Below are 17,491 nucleotides of genomic sequence, written 5' to 3'. Positions count from 1 at the left end.
CCTCTTGCCATCAATCACTGTCTTGTCAAAGAAGTTTTGCGGTTTGTCAACACTAAAAATTCAACCCCCTCGTCTCTTCAATAATTTGACCTCGATTGTAAACCTATAGCTACAATAAGTAGATACTACAGTAAAGAAGACAGACTCTTTATTAAAGACAAGGTTAAGAACTTTTTAAAGGAGAACGTCATTGAGCCCAGCACAAATCCTTGGCGCGTTCAAATAGTAGTGGTTAGAAATTACACGAAACCTAAAATGGTCATGGATTACAGCCAAACCATAAACAGATACACTCAACTAGAACCATATCCCCTGCCTCACATTTCAGACATGGTCACTCGAATTGCTCAATACGAGATATACTCTACTATTGATCTGAAATCAGCTTATCACCAGGTTCCCATCAATAAGGATGAAAGGAAGTTTACTGCTTTTGAGGCAGATGGCAAACTCTTCCAGTTTAAGAGAATTCCTTTTGGCGTCACTTATGGACTATCAGTTTTCCAAAGAGAAATGGATAAGTTAGTGGACACCTATAAGTTGCAGGCCTCCAAGTAGCCAAAACCTTGTGATTAACTCTAAATAATGACAAATGTGTGTACCGCACAAAGAAACTGCCAATATTAGGCTACGTAGTAAGTAAAGGAGAAATTAGTCCAGACATTGAGAAAATGCAACCACTCATGGAGCTGCCCCCTCCAACAATGCAAAACGCATTCAAGCATTGCTTTGGACTTTTCTCCTATTACGCTCAGTGGGTACCACATTATGCTGACAAAGCACAATCACTTTTTAAAACCACCAATTTTCCTCTGAGTGATGAGTCTCTCTGAGCTTTTAAAAACATTAAGCAAGATATAGCTAAGGCGTCCATGTCTGCAATTGATGAGGATTTACCTTTACAAGTGAAATTGGATGCATCTGATTTTGCTCTAGCTGCCACATTGAATCAAGCTGGCAGACCTGTAGCTTTTTTTTTCCTGCACACTGCGTTGACCAGAATTGAATCACTCATCCATTGAAAAGGAAGCACGAGCGATTATAGAAGCTATCCACTACTGGAGGCAATTTTTAGCTGGCAGGAAGTTCACCTTGCTAACTGATCAGAAATCTGTTGCCTTCATGTTCAACACTAAATTGAAAAGCAAGATTAAAAATGATAAGATTATGCGATGGCGCATCAAGCTTTCCACTTATGACTAAGACATACTTTATTGTCCAGAAAAATTCAATGAACCTCCGGATGCTCTTTCTCGCGCTTCTTGTGCGAGTCTGCAGTTAGATATATTAAAGATTATCTATGAAGAACACGGGTGGGGGGGGGGAGGGGTGAGAGGGGGTCACCAGACTTTATAACTATGTGAAAAATCTCAATCTGCCCTATACTGTGGAGGATGTGAGAACCCTAACTGCACAATGTCCTATCTGTGCCGAACGCAAACCTCGTTTTTACAAACCCTTGCCTACCTCATTGATCAAGGCTTCTAGACCCTTTGAACATCTCAGCATAAATTTTAAAGGGCCACTGCCTTCAAATAATAGAAATATTGATTTTCTTAGTGTTATTGATGAATTCTCTCATTTTCCTTTTGCTATTCCTTGTATTGATGTTTCTGTTGCTTTGGTAATTAAATGTCTTGATTACATTTTTAGCATTTTTGGTTACCCGAATTTCATTCATAGTGACAGAGGTTCAGCCTTTATGAGCTCAGAGCTTCGGCAATTTCTTCTTGACAGAGGTATTGCCATAAGTCATACTAGCAGTTACAATGCTCGAGGAAATGCACAAGTTGAAAACAGCAATGGCACAATCTGGAAAGCCATTATTATGGCACTCAAATCTAAAAGTCTCCCCGCCAGTTGCTGGCAAGAAGTGTTACCTGAAGCTTTAAACTCTATCTGTACTTTACTTTGCACATCAACTAATGAAATGCCTCATCAGCATTGTTTTTTCTTTTCCCAGAAAGTCGAAGATTGGATCAGCCTTGCCGGCCTGGGTTTCTAGACCTGGAGAAGTTTTACTGAGAAAGCATGGTAGACAGAGCAAGGTGGACCCTTTAGTTGAGCATGTACGTTTGATTCATGCTAACCCGCAATATGCTCAAATTGCTTTCCTTGATGGGAGGCAGGACACTGTTTTGGTTAGAGATCTTGCTTCGCCAGGGGTTCTGTCTACAGCTTCTAACCATTTGTCCGCTCTCACTTATTTTCCTTTGTCTTCAGAACAACATGTATCTGAACAGCATGTATCTGTCTTGAAATCCAGTCTGTAACACTCAGAGAGAGACTTACCCCAAACAACACCTGCTACTAATCAATTCTTATCTCCTGAAAAGGAGGCTTCTCCTCTAAGCTGACAGGAGCCCTCAACAATTATTCTGTGTCAGTCTCAGAGAGTTTCAAGGCCACTCCAACAGCTTACTTATGATAAATTTTAATTGCAGCATTTCTCACAGTTTATCAAAGAGTGAGCCCACATTTACCAAGTCAGATGACAACTTGTGTCACTGTCCCAATGCTCTCTGAATGAAAAAAGTTCCACCTAAACCTTTCCCCTTTCACCCTAAGAGTTTGTCCTCTTGTATTTATCTCCCCTAATTGATGTGGAAAGAGCCTACTCATGTTTACATGGTCTATATCTTTCATAATTTTGTAAATCAAATCTTCCCTCATTCTTCTACATTACAAGGAATAGAGACTTAACCTGTTTAATATTTGCCTGTAACCCAATTTTTGAAGATCCACAACATCCTAGTCAATCTTTTCTGCACTCTTTCCATTTAATTGATATCCTTCCTGTAGTTTGGCGAATAGAAAAGTACACAATACTCCAAATTTGACCTCATCAATGTCTTGTACAACCTCACCATAACATCCCAACTCCTGTATGCAATTCTTTGATTTATGGAGGCCAAGATGCCAAAAGATTTCTTGACAACCCTGTCTATCTTCAATACCACTCTCAGGAAATTAAGTATATGAAATCCCAGATCCTTTTGTTCCTCTGCAATCCTCATTTATTTTATCAGTTGGTCCAGATCCCTCTGCAAACTTTGTAAACCTTTCTCACTGTCCATATCACCTCCAATCTTAGTGTCATCATCAAACTTGATGATCCAATTTACCACATTATTATTCAGATCATTAATATAGACAACAAATAATAATGGTCCCAACACCTATTCCTGAAGTGCACCTTTAATCACAGACCTCCAGTCTGAGAAGTGATCATCACCTCCATTCTCTGTCTTCTCCCATTAAACCAATTTCAAATCCAGTTTGCAACCTCTCCATGGATACCTAGTGTTTGAACCTTCTGAACTTGCCTCCCATGTGGGACCATGTCAAAAGCCTTACGAATATTCATGTAGACAACATCCACAACTTTTCCTTGTAACCTCCTTGAATAACTCTATAAGATTTGTTAAACACCACCTATCACACACAAACCCATGCTGACTAACCTTAATCAGCCCCTGGCTGTCCAAATACTTGTAAATCTGATCTCTCAGAATATTCTTCAATAATATACCTACTACTGACATCAGGCTCACCAGCCTGTAATTTCCTGTTTTTCTTTTGGACACTTTTTTTGAAACAATTGAACAACATGAGCTACCCTCCAGTCCTCCGGCACTTCACCTGTGGATACGGATGTTATAAATATTTCTGCCAGGTCCCCTGCAATTTCTACGCTTGCCTTCCTCAAGGTCTAAGGCAGTGGTTCCCAACCTTTTTCTTTCCACTAACATACCACTTCAAGTATTCCTTATGCTATTGCTGCTCTGTGATTAGTAAGGGATTTCTTAAGGTGGGATGTGGGTACCCAATTGACTCAATATGTCCACAGTTTCATAACTCCAAAGGAAATGGGCCAATTTCAATTTTTCTCAAGCAAAATATTTCAGTAACAATTGGATCTAGAGCAGTAATTCTTAACCTTTCCTTCCCACTCACATCCCACCTTAAGCAATCCCTTATTAATCACAGAGCACTGATGGTATAGGGATGACTTAATGTGGTATGTGAGTGGAAAGAAAAAGGTTGGGAACCACTGATCTAAGAGAATATCATGTCAGGCCCGGGGAATTTATCTACTTTTATTCGTTGTAAGACAGCAAGCACCTCCTCTTCTTTAATCTCTATATGTTCTAGCCCAACACTGCTTATTTCCTTTCGTATACACTATGCCAGATACTTGAGTAAACACTAATTAAAATAAAAACTGTTTAAGATCTCCCGCATCTCATGAGGGTCCACACAAAGATGACCTTTCTGATTATCTAAAGGATCAATTTTATCCCTTAATATCCTTTTACTCTTAACATACTTGTCAAAACTCTTTGGGTTTCTTTGGCTTGGCTTCGCGGACGAAGATTTATGGAGGGGGTAAATGTCCACGTCAGCTGCAGGCTCGTTTGTGGCTCCCAAGTCCGATGCGGGACAGGCAGACACGGTTGCAGCGGTTGCAGGGGAAAATTGGTTGGTTGGGGTTGGGTGTTGTGTTTTTCCTCCTTTGCCTTTTGTCAGTGAGGTGGGCTCTGCGGTCTTCTTCAAAGGAGGTTGCTGCCCGCCAAACTGTGAGGTGCCAAGATGCATGGTTTGAGGCGAGATCAGCCCACTGGCAGTGGTCAATGTGGCAGGCACCAAGAGATTTATTTAGGCAGTCTTTGTACCTTTTCTTTGGTGCACCTCTGTCACGGTGGCCAGTGGAGAGCTCGCCATATAACACGATCTTGGGAAGGTGATGGTCCTCCATTCTGGAGATGTGACCCACCCAGCGCAGCTGGATCTTCAGCAGCGTGGACTCGATGCTGTCGACCTCTGCCATCTCGAGTACTTCAACGTTAGGGATGAAAGCGCTCCAATGGATGTTGAGGATGGAGCGGAGACAACGCTGGTGGAAGCGTTCTAGGAGCCGTAGGTGATGCCAGTAGAGGACCCATGATTCGGAGCCGAACAGGAGTGTGGGTATGACAACAGCTCTGTATACGCTAATCTTTGTGAGGTTTTTCAGTTGGTTGTTTTTCCAGACTCTTTTGTGTAGTCTTCCAAAGGCGCTATTTGCCTTGGCGAGTCTGTTGTCTATCTCGTTGTCGATCCTTGCATCTGATGAAATGGTGCAGCCGAGATAGGTAAACTGGTTGACCGTTTTGAGTTTTGTGTGCCCGATGGAGATGTGGGGGGGCTGGTAGTCATGGTGGGGAGCTGGCTGATGGAGGACCTCAGTTTTCTTCAGGCAGACTTCCAGGCCAAACATTTTGGCAGTTTCCGCAAAACAGGACGTCAAGCGCTGAAGAGCTGGCTCTGAATGGGCAACTAAAGCGGCATCGTCTGCAAAGAGTAGTTCACGGACAAGTTTCTCTTGTGTCTTGGTGTGAGCTTGCAGGCGCCTCAGATTGAAGAGACTGCCATCCGTGCGGTACCGCATGTAAACAGCGTCTTCATTGTTGAGGTCTTTCATGGCTTGGTTCAGCATCATGCTGAAGAAGATTGAAAAGTGGGTTGGTGCGAGAACACAGCCTTGCCTCACGCCATTGTTAATGGAGAAGGGTTCAGAGAGCTCATTGCTGTATCTGACCCGACCTTGTTGGTTTACGTGCAGTTGGATAATCATGTTGGGTTTAACTTCACATTATCTGCCAAAGCAACCTCACGTCTTCTTTTTGCCTTCCTAACTTCCTTCTTAAATATATTCCTACATTTTCTATACTCTTTTAGAACCTTATTTTCTCCTTGTTGCCTATACCTGCTGTACACCTTTCTCTTCTTTTTAACCAGATCACCAATATCCTTTGAAAACCAAGGTTTCTGATCCCTATTAAGTTTGCCTTTAATCCTGACAGGAACATGCCAACTCAGCACTTTCAGAATTTTTGCCTTTGAAGGCCTTCCACTTACTGAACACATCCTTCCCAGAAAACAATTTATCCCAATCCACCCATCCTAGATCCTTTCTCGTTTCCACAAAATTGACCTTTCTCCAATTTAGAATCTCAACTCAAAGACCAGACCTAAACTTATCTATAAATAACTTATGACATTATGGTCACTGGACTCAAAATGTTTGCCCACACATACTTTTGTTACCTGACCTGTCTGGTTCCCTAATAGGAGTTCAAGTATTACATCCTCTCTCTATATTGATTTAGAAAACTTTCCTGAACACATTTGACAAACTCCAAGCCATCCAGCCCTGTTACAGTATGGGAGTCCCAGTCAATATGTTGAAAGTTAAATTCTCCTACTATCACAATTTTCTGTTTCTTACATCGATTTGCTCCTCCAACTTTTTCTGACTATTGGGCAGTCCAGACTACACCTTTCCCATTTCTCAATTCCACCCATATGGCCTCTGTAGATGAGGCCTCTGTAGATGAGGCTTCTTTGCTGTCTTATCTTCCCTGACCAGCAATGCCATTCCGCCACCTTTCATCCCTCTATCACATCTGAAACAATGGAACACTGAGCTGTCAGTCCTACCCCTCCTGCAACTTAGCAATAATGTCCTAATCCCATGTGCCAATTCACGTCCTAACCTCGTCTGCCTTTCTGACAATACTCCTTGCATTGAAAACCCACCGGAGCAGCATAAGCAAACCTGCCCACAAGGATATTTGTCCCTCTCCAATTCAGATGCAAATCATCCCATCAGAATAGGTCCCATATTCTCTGAAGCGAACCCAATGATCTAGAAACCTGAAGCCCTCCTACTGGCACCACGTCTCTAGCTATGTGTTGAGCAAGATTATCCTCCTATTACTAAACTCACTTTCATGTGGGACAGGCAACAATCCTGAGATCACTACCCTGGAGGTCCTCTCCTTCAACCTTGTGCCTAACTCCCCAAACTCTCCATTCAGGACCTCCTCACCCTTCCTTCCCATGTCTTTGGACTCTAAATAGACCATAACATCCGGCTGCTCAACTTCTGCCTGAGAATGCCATGAACTCAATCTGAGATATCTTGAACCCTGGGGGCAACATCCATTTAGGATAATCGATCTCAATCACAGAACCTCTTGCCTTTCCCCCTAACTATGAAATCCCTTAGCACTGCAGCTCATCTCTGCTCATTCCTTCCGTTCTTAGCTACAGAACCAGTCTCTTTGCCAGAGGCCTAAGTATTTCCAAATTGCAAGTGATTAATCTCTGGAATACACTGACAGAGGTAATAGTGGAGGCAGGTTCAATTGTGTTTGAAAGGGAGCGAGATATATCTGAAAAGAGAGAATTTACAGGGTGACGATGAGACCAGAAATTTGAGTTTGGACAGATGTTGCTGGCTGAATAGTTTTCTTTTTGTTGTGACAGTTCTATGAACACCAAGCAAAAAAAAAAATAGTAAATGTGAAATCCCAAAATACATCATTGCTCCCATTTTCAAGTTTTGACAAATTCAATACTGTTGAAACTGAAAATGAAGTATTAGCCCTTTATTGCATGTTAATTATGCACATCTTTCAGTTTTGTGCATTCATTTCCAATAATACTTGTTTGTACACTGAATTTTGTACATCTTCAATTGCCATGTAACATTAATTGCCATCAAGTTACTGAATATGTAATTTGGAGATGACAGAGGGGTTAAGGAGGATTTGTCAGGAAACGCCTACACTTAAATTATGCCCAGTTCTGGCCCAAGTAGGTCAATCAGCATATTATTTTCACTAATAAGGCACTTGAGCTGAGATTTTTAAAAATTCAGACATGTGATTGTGGCAAAAACATGGAGAGTAGCAACATGATTCAATTTTGTGGAGCTGCACCCCAGTCAGATGTTGAACAGTACAGAACTATTCTGACAGAAAAAAAATGGCAGTGATGCTAGAGCTGCTAATGCAGACCCAGGGAGAGTGGGGATTGGAGACATGGTGTTCCCCTGGAGGGTCCTACCACTCAGTCCTACTGCCGGCACCTCTATACAGGTTTTAAATGCCCTTTTGAAGGAGCCAAATGTGTTTTATTTAAAATACTGCAACAGCGCGGTCTGAGCCCAAGATGGCAGTGGCTGTGCTGGCAGCAGCCTCGAGGGATTGACTCTAGGGAAGCAGAGGACTGGCTCAGGGCACCATAAAATGGGTGAAACAGCCCTCGTTTGAGAAGGAGAAGCAGAGGAGACAACCCGACGGGCTGGTGACTATGGTGGTGACCAGCAAGGGACTCAAGGTCTGGAGGGTTCTGGGAGTGGCAGACAAGCAAGGGGTTCAGCAGCTGCAGAACCTGTATAGGCTACGGGCTGTCGGTGACACTGTTGTGGGATCTACATGGGCTGCCAGCTGCTGGACATGGGCTCACGGTAATGTGAGATATAGATTAGTTCATTATAATTGGATACATCAATTATATTTAAGTCCAGAAACGTTAAAGTGCTATAATTTAATTTCTTCAGATTTATGTTTTAGATGTCAAAAGGAAGTAGGCTCTTTTATACATTCTACTTGGCGATGTTATAAGGTAAAACCTTTTTGGATGCGACTTAAATAACTTTTAGAAGGTATTTTTAAAGTTAAATGTCCATTGGGTCCATCAGTAGTTTTGTTAGGTAATATTAAAAAGTTGAGTTTGGAATTGCGATTAACTAGGTTTCAAATTGCGTTTTTAAGACTAGCATTGGCTGTGGCGAGAAAATATTTAGCAATTACTTGGAAAAATTAGACTGATTTGAATTTACATAGATGGCATATGGAACTGAAATCTTGTATTCCATTGGAAAAAAATAATGTATAATTTATGTGATAATTACTTTTTAAAAAATCAGAAAATTTGGAACCCTTATTTGGAATCTCTGAGTTTAAAATTTTGAATTCTCTGGCCATGCTGCAGTGGTGTTACTCTTATCCATGATAATTAATTATGTTGTTATGGATTATATCTCCTTTCTTTCTTTTTCTTCATTTTCTCTTTTGGAGCTGAAATTAGTTGGTTAGAAAAGATTTGGAAGAAGGGGAATGGGGGGGATGGTGTGGGGGGAGGGTTGGAATTGGGGAGAGTGGATATTATGTTTTTATATACCATGTATTTTTTTGATTGATCATATGTATTATTTGCTTTTCTGATAGTATGTATCATGGTTTTAATATTTTAAATAAAATATTCAAGAGAAAACATGGGCTCATGGGAACCTACCTGTCAGAGCCAGGATTCAAGAGGGTGCTGAGGGCAAGAGGTGCTCCCGAAAGGCCTTGAGTGCTGAAGGCTTCCTGATTGTGTCTGAGGTTTGGATCTGGAACTTGGATTGCTAATAAATCCAGTAGGAGTGCTGGAGGAGAATCCATGGACACTCAGTAAGCACTTTGATGCAGGGAAAACACCCGACTGTAAAGGCATAGGTTCTTCGCCCTTATGCGTAAAAGATGTACCTTTCGGAATGTGCTGTGATCGGCTTCAAGGCACCGATACAAACCCTTCTCAGGGAAGGATAATCAGTGGAGCACCGTGCTCCACTACCTGACCTGAATGTACAGCTCTCCCTCCATGATTCCCTCAAGGCAGGGGAGGTGGGGGCCTTCGGGACAGTAAGGGCGGCCGATGCAGGCTGTGGCTTTGGCCTTTGGGGATACTCTCTACGGCTCAAAACGCGGCAGAGCAATGGCCATCTTCCCGACCCATAATCCCCCATGCAGCTGGAACTGTTCTGGGAAACACAGAGCTGTTCCAGCTGCGTGGAGGGTTTTGGTAGGGAAGACGGCCATTGATCTGCCACGTATTTATGATGGGTGGTGTCACAGCACCATTCACCCTGCTTCCATCAGCTCTGGAGGGCACTACAAAGTGCTTCTCGATGTGAATGCGATGCTGGAGCAGCCTTTTAGGGCTGCTGTCTGAAAGGTAATTTTTAAGTTTTCAATCCACCCTTCTAGTTGGCCTCTAGGCAGAGGCCTGACATGAAATGGCCTAGTGACTGAAGGGACTACCTCTTGCTTCTCTTTCTCTCATACTGCAAGGGGCATTGGCAGGCAAAAGTTAAAGTACATAATTGATGTTACATTTTTAATGTATTATTGTGTAACAATAAAATTATACTTGAACCTTGAAGTTGAACGCACACATTGTACGAAAACTGAATTATTAGGTTAGAATTTGAAATGAAGATGTTCTGAGTGAAAATTATAAAGGAAACTGACATAGACTGATGGTGTGTGACAAGCTGTTTGCATAATCCGTAGTTCATTGTTAGAGAAGTCAGGCAGCACAATGGAGAATTGTGCGACATCTGAAGTACTCTTGGAAATCTCGACTCTGCCTGATAGAATGAGTTGCAAATAATGGAAATCACAAAACAAAACTGAGAGCTCCCAGATTATTTATAATCAAAATTTTCTTGACTCACACGGGTATTCTTGATATGAGAATATACTGCAGGACAATTAAGCGACAAATTTCTCCAAAGCTTCATGATGGTATCATTCTATTCTTGTCTTTTCATTCACTGCTACTAAAGTGGATATAACACATGTATCAACAACTGCTTGAAGGTGTTTTTGGCAAAGACATTTTCTCCTATTTCCTTTCTATTTATGTCCAGAGAAGAGAACATTATGTCAACGCTCCTGAACAAATTGGAAACAAATACCAGCTAGTTTCCATACCTCGAACAAGCACCAACTTTTCAATATTGTACCCAAATTATTGCAATGTGAACTGGTTGTTTTTATTGACATTTATTCTACCTCCCTAATCCCCACGATCTTTTGATGATGTGCTTAATAATAGTGATAAAAAGAACTCTCGATATTTGCTGCTGAAGTTAAGGATTTTGGCATTACTGAATCTGTTTATGAAAGGAGATTGACATCAAGAAAAGTCATGTGACTCAATGCAAAATATTCTTACAATTACGCTGACACAATAGAAGGATTGGCTACCTGAATTGGTGCAATGTGTAAGAATGCCATTTTCAATTTAGTCTACCGCATAATTTGTCACTAGATTACACTAATGCACAAATTTGTTTATTGCCTCATCAAAGAATCGTACCATTTGGTCTAATAAAAGCCCATGGAATGAGTGATAATGTACAATCAAGGATAAAGAGCTGGTTTGGGTATCCTTGTGCATAAATCAATGAAAGTATGGAAGAAGTGGCAGCAGACCATCGAGAAGACAAATAGCCTCATAATGAGAAATATTGAGGACAGTAAAAGCGATCTTGTACTGCAATTGTCCAAAACTTTGGTGGGCACATATCTTCTATGTTTGTGTGTTGCTTTGGGAAAAGATGTTCTAAATTTGGAGAGAGTTCAGCAAAGGTGGAACAGGTTAATATCATGTATGGCAGGAGGCAATGAGATTATACAGCTTCTTTCAGCCATTAAATGGGGCAAAGTTTAGAAGAATGGCAAATACTTCTGGAATTTTGTGCAATCCCATTGGGAATGAATAGATGAGATGCAAGAAAGATATTTTCAATAGGGATCAAAAAGTTTTCAGCCTTCATATTCCCACTGCCTTCAACCATATCACAGACCGTTTTGTTTTGTTCCTTCTATCCATCCTGCCCTTCCTGTCATCTTAATTCTTGTCATATCTCTTGGTTATCCAAGTTCTGATAAAAGTTTACTGGGTCTGAAGCAGACAGTCCCTTATTCTATCTATGAGTGTGGCACAATCATCTGAATATTTCCATCATTTCCTTTTTGTTAATTTACCCAGTACATTCAGTGGATCTGGTGAGTTAAAAAGGACCAAACCACATTCATAGCTATGAACCATAGTACCATAATATGCTAACTAAAACTAACAAAGGGAATACATGCTAGCCTCACCAGCAAGATTTGCATACCATAAATTTAAAGCCTTTGATATTGTTCACATTCATCAGCACTTCTTGACAGACCTTTTTTAGGGACAAAATGGTAAACATTTGATGGCTGTATCATCTTCAGTTGCTACCTCTATTAATCAAACTCATTGGATCCAATTATCCACTTAATACATTTTGATGTGCGGTGCTGCTTTTTCCTTTTTTTAATATATTAACTCTCAAAATGAAAGTGACTCAGACAAAAAAACCCTCTCACACATGCTTTAATGGTTCTGACCATAATTCCTTTCACTTAGTCCATGCACCATGAACTTTACCATAAATATTTTATTTATGCATAAATAAATGCTCAAGCCATCTTTCTCAATAACCTTTCATCCCATTATTTCCTCAGAAGATTTAATTAGGTTCATACTTGCTTCTGATATGCAAGGCAAATATTTGGTCCAAAATCTACATCAGCTCTCACGGAAGTACAATTAATACCATTACACACTTATTTCCTTGTATTCTCAAGAAGGCAACCAACAATATAAAGGATACCCTGGACAAAATCTCATCTCACTGCTCCCTTCGTGCAGTTGGTACAGAAGCCTAAAGTTGAGCACCATTTGGCACAATTTTGTTTCTGCCAACACGCTCTTGAACCTCCCCATACTATTCCAGTCCAAATCAGAAACTACTCTGGGACCACCAAAGGACCAAAGATGTGCCCCAAAAAGGTATGTCTGCACTACTGAAATTTCATTTTTTTCTTGTAGCAACTTCAAATGTGAATATGTATCTGTCCTTTCACAATTATCATATTTTTTTCTATCAGAAGATAGAATAAAACAACTGGAGGTGAATATTTAGAGCAATCCTAACAGTATCATTCTTATCCCAAGAATAAATGAAGATTTAATAGATTTCAATTTGAACTAAAATTAAATATATTGTGGAAGAATATTTGAAAATGTTTATCTGTGAAAGCAATGGAACAAATTATATTCTAAATAATTCATTACTTTATCAGTGCTCAATATGTCAACCTTTTCTGTCAGTGCAAAGCTGTATCCTCACAGACACCTATTCAGAAAATCAGGGCTGCAATGGTTGAACCCCCTGAACTCTGTTCAATAATAGCCAGTCTGTTTACCACGTGGGATCACCAAGTCAAGTATATTTCTTCAACATGAGCATTTTAATATAAATAATTTTAAAAAGTAAACCAAAGTATGTTAATTTCTTACCAATTTTGGCTTTGCAAGTTTTGTTGTCTGTTTGCATCAAGTAACCTTCCACACAGCCACACATGTACGATCCATTGCTATTCTTGCATGTTTGACTACATGTTCCATATATGCTGCATTCATCAAAATCTGTTAGAGTCAAATAAGATGTGAACTCAGTGCATAGAAATTCTGCACATTATATAAACTTCCATTAATTCATAAATCAATTATAACATATGCCAGACCTTATCAAAATTCTAGAGTTCTTTTGCGTTCTCAAACATCTGTTAAATTGTGATACAAGAAGAATGACTGATGAAAGACCAACAGAAATATCTTGCTATTCGAAAACTGCATGCCAGCATTTTCCCAGACAGACAGGATTTCCTGGGTTCAGAACCTAAGATCAATGGTTCAGAAATGGGTGATTACCAATCCAAGGAGCTCTTAATTGAAAAGCTTAAAGGCTCATTTGGATTCTGTATCATTTAAATGACTCGTATCTGTCACTCTATTCTAATGAAAAAAAAACTTGCCAGCTGTGGAAATGTTGCTTTCTTCTAGTTCTGATGTGGTATTTTGGAAGCCAAAATGGAAACATGTAAAACTAAATTGAAATGCAATAATGCCTAATGATCAAATGATATAAAAACCATTCATGTTCAAAACCTGGATTTTATGGTGAAAATACTTACCAACTCATGCAGCCTTGTTAAGCCAAGCTTACATCTCAGTCTGTTAACCTTTCCTCTGAACATTTTAACACAATGTATGCAAAGTACCTGAATGTACATCTTAAATGTTTCTTTGTTAAATATTCCAATCAGTTATGAGCATCATGGTTTCGATAGCAAGAGAATGACACTTTATGTTTCATTTTTTAAAGAATGTTTAATTTTACTCATGAGTACAAATTCTTTGTTAATTAATAAAGTCCAAAAAAATGTTTTCCAGCTCGAGATCCCAAAAATTCCAGCAGTTGAATTCTTAGCAACTAAAGACCTGAAATATTTACTGATTAATATAACATTTATTAGATGCTGTAAAGAACAGTGCATTGCAGACTGAAAGGTTTTGCTACTTATAATAACCAATAACATGAATGAACCTTGATGTAATGGTTAGCACAACACATTTACAGCGTTAGCGATCGGGACCAGATCGGGGTTTGGATCCCATGCTGTCTGTAAGGAGTTTGTATGTTCTCCCCATGTCTGTGTGGGTGTACACTGGGAGCTCTGGTTTCCTCACATCATTCAAAACATACCAGAGGTGAAGGTTAATGGAATGTAAATTGGGTGGCATGGACTCATGGGCCAGAATGACCTGTTACGATACTGTATATTTAAATTTAAAATTAAAAAAATTAAAGCTACTTTAGTTATCTTCATCATGGAGCTGTTCAAAGGTCAGGCCTCAGCAGATTTCTGTTGTTGCCTCTTCTTTAAAATCAAAAGATGAGATTCAAGGATTTCTAAAAACGTGCAAGTCCTGGGATACACCCTGTTCAAGCAAGGTCATGTATTAATATTCAAATACTCAAGTGAATTACCTCTCTTGCAAGGTATGGTTATCAATTTCATATGGTTAGGATCATTTAAAGTTCTATTCTTTCAATTATTTTGTGACCAACATTGGAAGTAATTATTTCATCTCTAGAAGATTTCTGTCAATGGTACCAAAATTGAATGTAACTAGAGCAAAACATAAAAGCCTGCAGACAGCGTGAATGAAGTGAAAACACAATGCTGCTGTGTTTCTCCAGCATTACGTTTTTACTTGAATGTATGAATAAATGTGCAAGGACGAAAATTAATGAATGAAAAAGGTTCCTGTAAATAGTTCATGGACATCGCTGCCTGGAGCGACTCTTTGAAGCAGTCTAGATTTGTCCCATTGCAAAAGCACTATACATGCTCAAGGAAAGCATTGTCAATGAGACCTCACAGATCAAGAAATTCAGTGTGAGATTAGAATCTCATAATTTGATATTGAGGGCTTTTGAGATGTGAAATGGTAATTATGAAGATAATGAAATGGTAATTCATTTGCACTTTTGGATACATCTTGAAAATGTGTTTGCTCTCTTCAATATCCCACTATAGTCATTATTTTAAAACAATTCTGATCAAATGTCCTTTGTACTTCTGCCTCTGAATGACTAAACTAAATTTCCTTCAATGGTACTTCTAGTATTTCAACACCCCTAATCACAACATAGTAGTAATCCTTTATCCAGGGCTTAGCATCCATGCATGGAATCTTCCCATGACCATGTTTAGATTACTTGGTTTTAATCATGGACATTATTTTTGCAACTTTATTTCACCTCCAACATATAGAAAATACATTGCACAGTGTGGCATGGTTGCTGCAGTGAAATGGATCCAAAATCAATCCACAAGACTATAAGAGCAGTAGGGGGGATCACTCCTTGCCAGTGACATGATCTACCAGGATCATTGTTTGAAGAGGGCACATAAAGTCATTGAGGACCCCTTCCACCCTGCACACAGCATCTTTCAACTGCTCCTATTGGGGAAGAGATACAAGAGTATCAGTGCCAGCACCACCAGGCTGAGGAACAGCTTCTTCCCATGGAGAGTGAGAATGCTGAACAACCCAAGAACTGCCCACACTAACTATCCATAACTGTCATAATAACAAAACAATACTTATTTATTTATGTGCTTGATTAAATACTTGTATATGTATTGCTTGTCTGAATGTGTCTTATGTCTGTTTGTGTGTATGTGTGCTTTACGCCGAGGACTGGAGAACGTTGTTTCGTCGGGTTGTTCTTGTACAATCAGATGGCAATAAATTGGACTTGACATTGGGAAAGATCACATAAAAAATCAATGATTCATCACGTAACTATCAACATATTTCTGGATAAATAGGACTAAAAATGCACAATTCATGAATAATGAATAAGAAAACAGCAAACTAACCTTCACAACGTTTCCCATCTTGTGCTATATTAAAACCATCTCTGCAATAGCAAGTCGTACCATTTCTTGTGACTGCACACCGATACTGACAATGGAACCAGTCACAAGAAGATGCAAATTCTGAAAGGAAGCACACAGATGTTTAAGTTCATATACTTGTTCAGTAAACTATCTCTTTTCTAAACTAAAAAGATAAACAAAGCGAATGAAGATTTCTTGGGCATTACATTTACATCCATCAATTACATTTTTGGGCAGTAGAATACTGTCATGTTCCAAAACAGTGTCATTCAACTGCATATGCAATATGGATACTCTATATTACTGAACTGTGCACCCTCCTGATTGGGAAGAATTTGCCAGTGATTGTTATCACTGATTCAAAATTCTGGAACACCCTGTCCAAATGTGGACACCTTCAAGTGTTAGGCAATAAATGCCAGTCTTGTTTGCAACAATTAAATACTGAATAAAAGAAAATTTGAATTAAAAAAAAGCCTCACAATGAAGAAATGTGCTCACAGATATAGACAAATTGAGAGGTATTTCCCTCACCAACAGTATTACTGAAAATGAGCAAAAGGAATAAAGTGCAAATGCAATTGCTGAAATGGAAGGAACTGGAGGAAAACAAAAATATATTTTTTAATGAGGAACACATATCCATTCAGGAAAGTTAGGATGGCATTTTTTTTTAACCTCAGGACCATTATGCTTATTTCTGCCCTGCAAGGACATCCTGTCTGAAATCTCTCACTTGCATCAGCAACAATCATTCACACGAGTTTTCAGTATCCAAGCTGACTTTAAAGAGTGCAGGTTTGCCCCAGTCCTGGTACTCCCACAAAATGGAGCATTTATTGCTGGCTGGGTGCCATCATCGAGACATTTAACAGAGCAGCAACAATAAGCATGGGTTAATCTTTCATTGCAATCCCCTGCCAATCTTCAGGAGCTCTGAAATAGAGGCTTCATTTTCTTCTCAAAGGGAATCATAGCATGAACAATTATGTTCAAGTCAATTTGCACTGTGCACTTAGTGGACTGTTTTAAATCCTCCTTCATACAGCACAAGCAATAAAAGAGCACAGCTGCCTTTCAGTGTTTTAAACAATTCAGTGTCCTTTATAACAAGGTCAATGGCTTTTGCAAACAGGGCCAGGAACAAATGTTGGCCTTGATGATCAATAGTACTCAGAAACAGCTACATTGAGCTGATCCTTACATGGTTGACAGAAATATTAAAAAAAACATTGAGAATTTAACTTTCAGCTGCTTGACTTGCAATTGCATTTTCTATTAGTGAAGATAACGTCTCATGATCTGTTATATCATGTACATATTGTGCGTAGATTGAATTTGATGGTTCCCCATGTTCAGATATTCAATGCTTCCCACATTATTCTTAATTAGAAGTGATGAAAATATCTCCTTATTAGGTTGATCATAAATATCAAAAGACAATGCAAACGGCCACAGAGCTACATAAAAATGCATAGAATTTCAAATTTATCTGATCCAATTAAACCTGCTGCTAATTCACATTAGAATTGTGG

The 17,491-nt window shown here is 39.5% G+C and overlaps 1 protein-coding gene across 12 annotated transcripts in view; it reads right to left on the bottom strand.

Moving 5' to 3' along the window:
• The window catches only part of LOC138761991 (low-density lipoprotein receptor-related protein 1-like), a 1,165,126-nt gene that overhangs the window by 1,066,428 nt on the left and 81,207 nt on the right, over positions 1–17,491 (bottom strand). For 11 of the 12 annotated variants that reach the window (XR_011356692.1, XM_069935089.1, XM_069935091.1 and 8 more), the window contains exons 2-3: positions 15,936–16,055; positions 13,000–13,128 (exon numbers count right to left, since the gene is read on the bottom strand). Coding sequence is in view for 10 of the 12 variants with exons in the window: in XM_069935089.1 (XP_069791190.1) it covers positions 13,000–13,128; positions 15,936–16,055 (249 nt within the window). In the remaining 2 variants the exon portion in view is untranslated. Of the gene's footprint in view, positions 1–897; positions 1,110–12,999; positions 13,129–15,935; positions 16,056–17,491 lie in introns of those variants that run through there. The other variant, XM_069935096.1, reaches the window with a different exon arrangement.

The sequence above is a fragment of the Narcine bancroftii genome, chromosome 4 (assembly GCF_036971445.1).
Source record: "Narcine bancroftii isolate sNarBan1 chromosome 4, sNarBan1.hap1, whole genome shotgun sequence".
Lineage (NCBI taxonomy): Eukaryota > Metazoa > Chordata > Chondrichthyes > Torpediniformes > Narcinidae > Narcine > Narcine bancroftii.
This window is presented reverse-complemented; position numbering and strand designations above follow the sequence as displayed.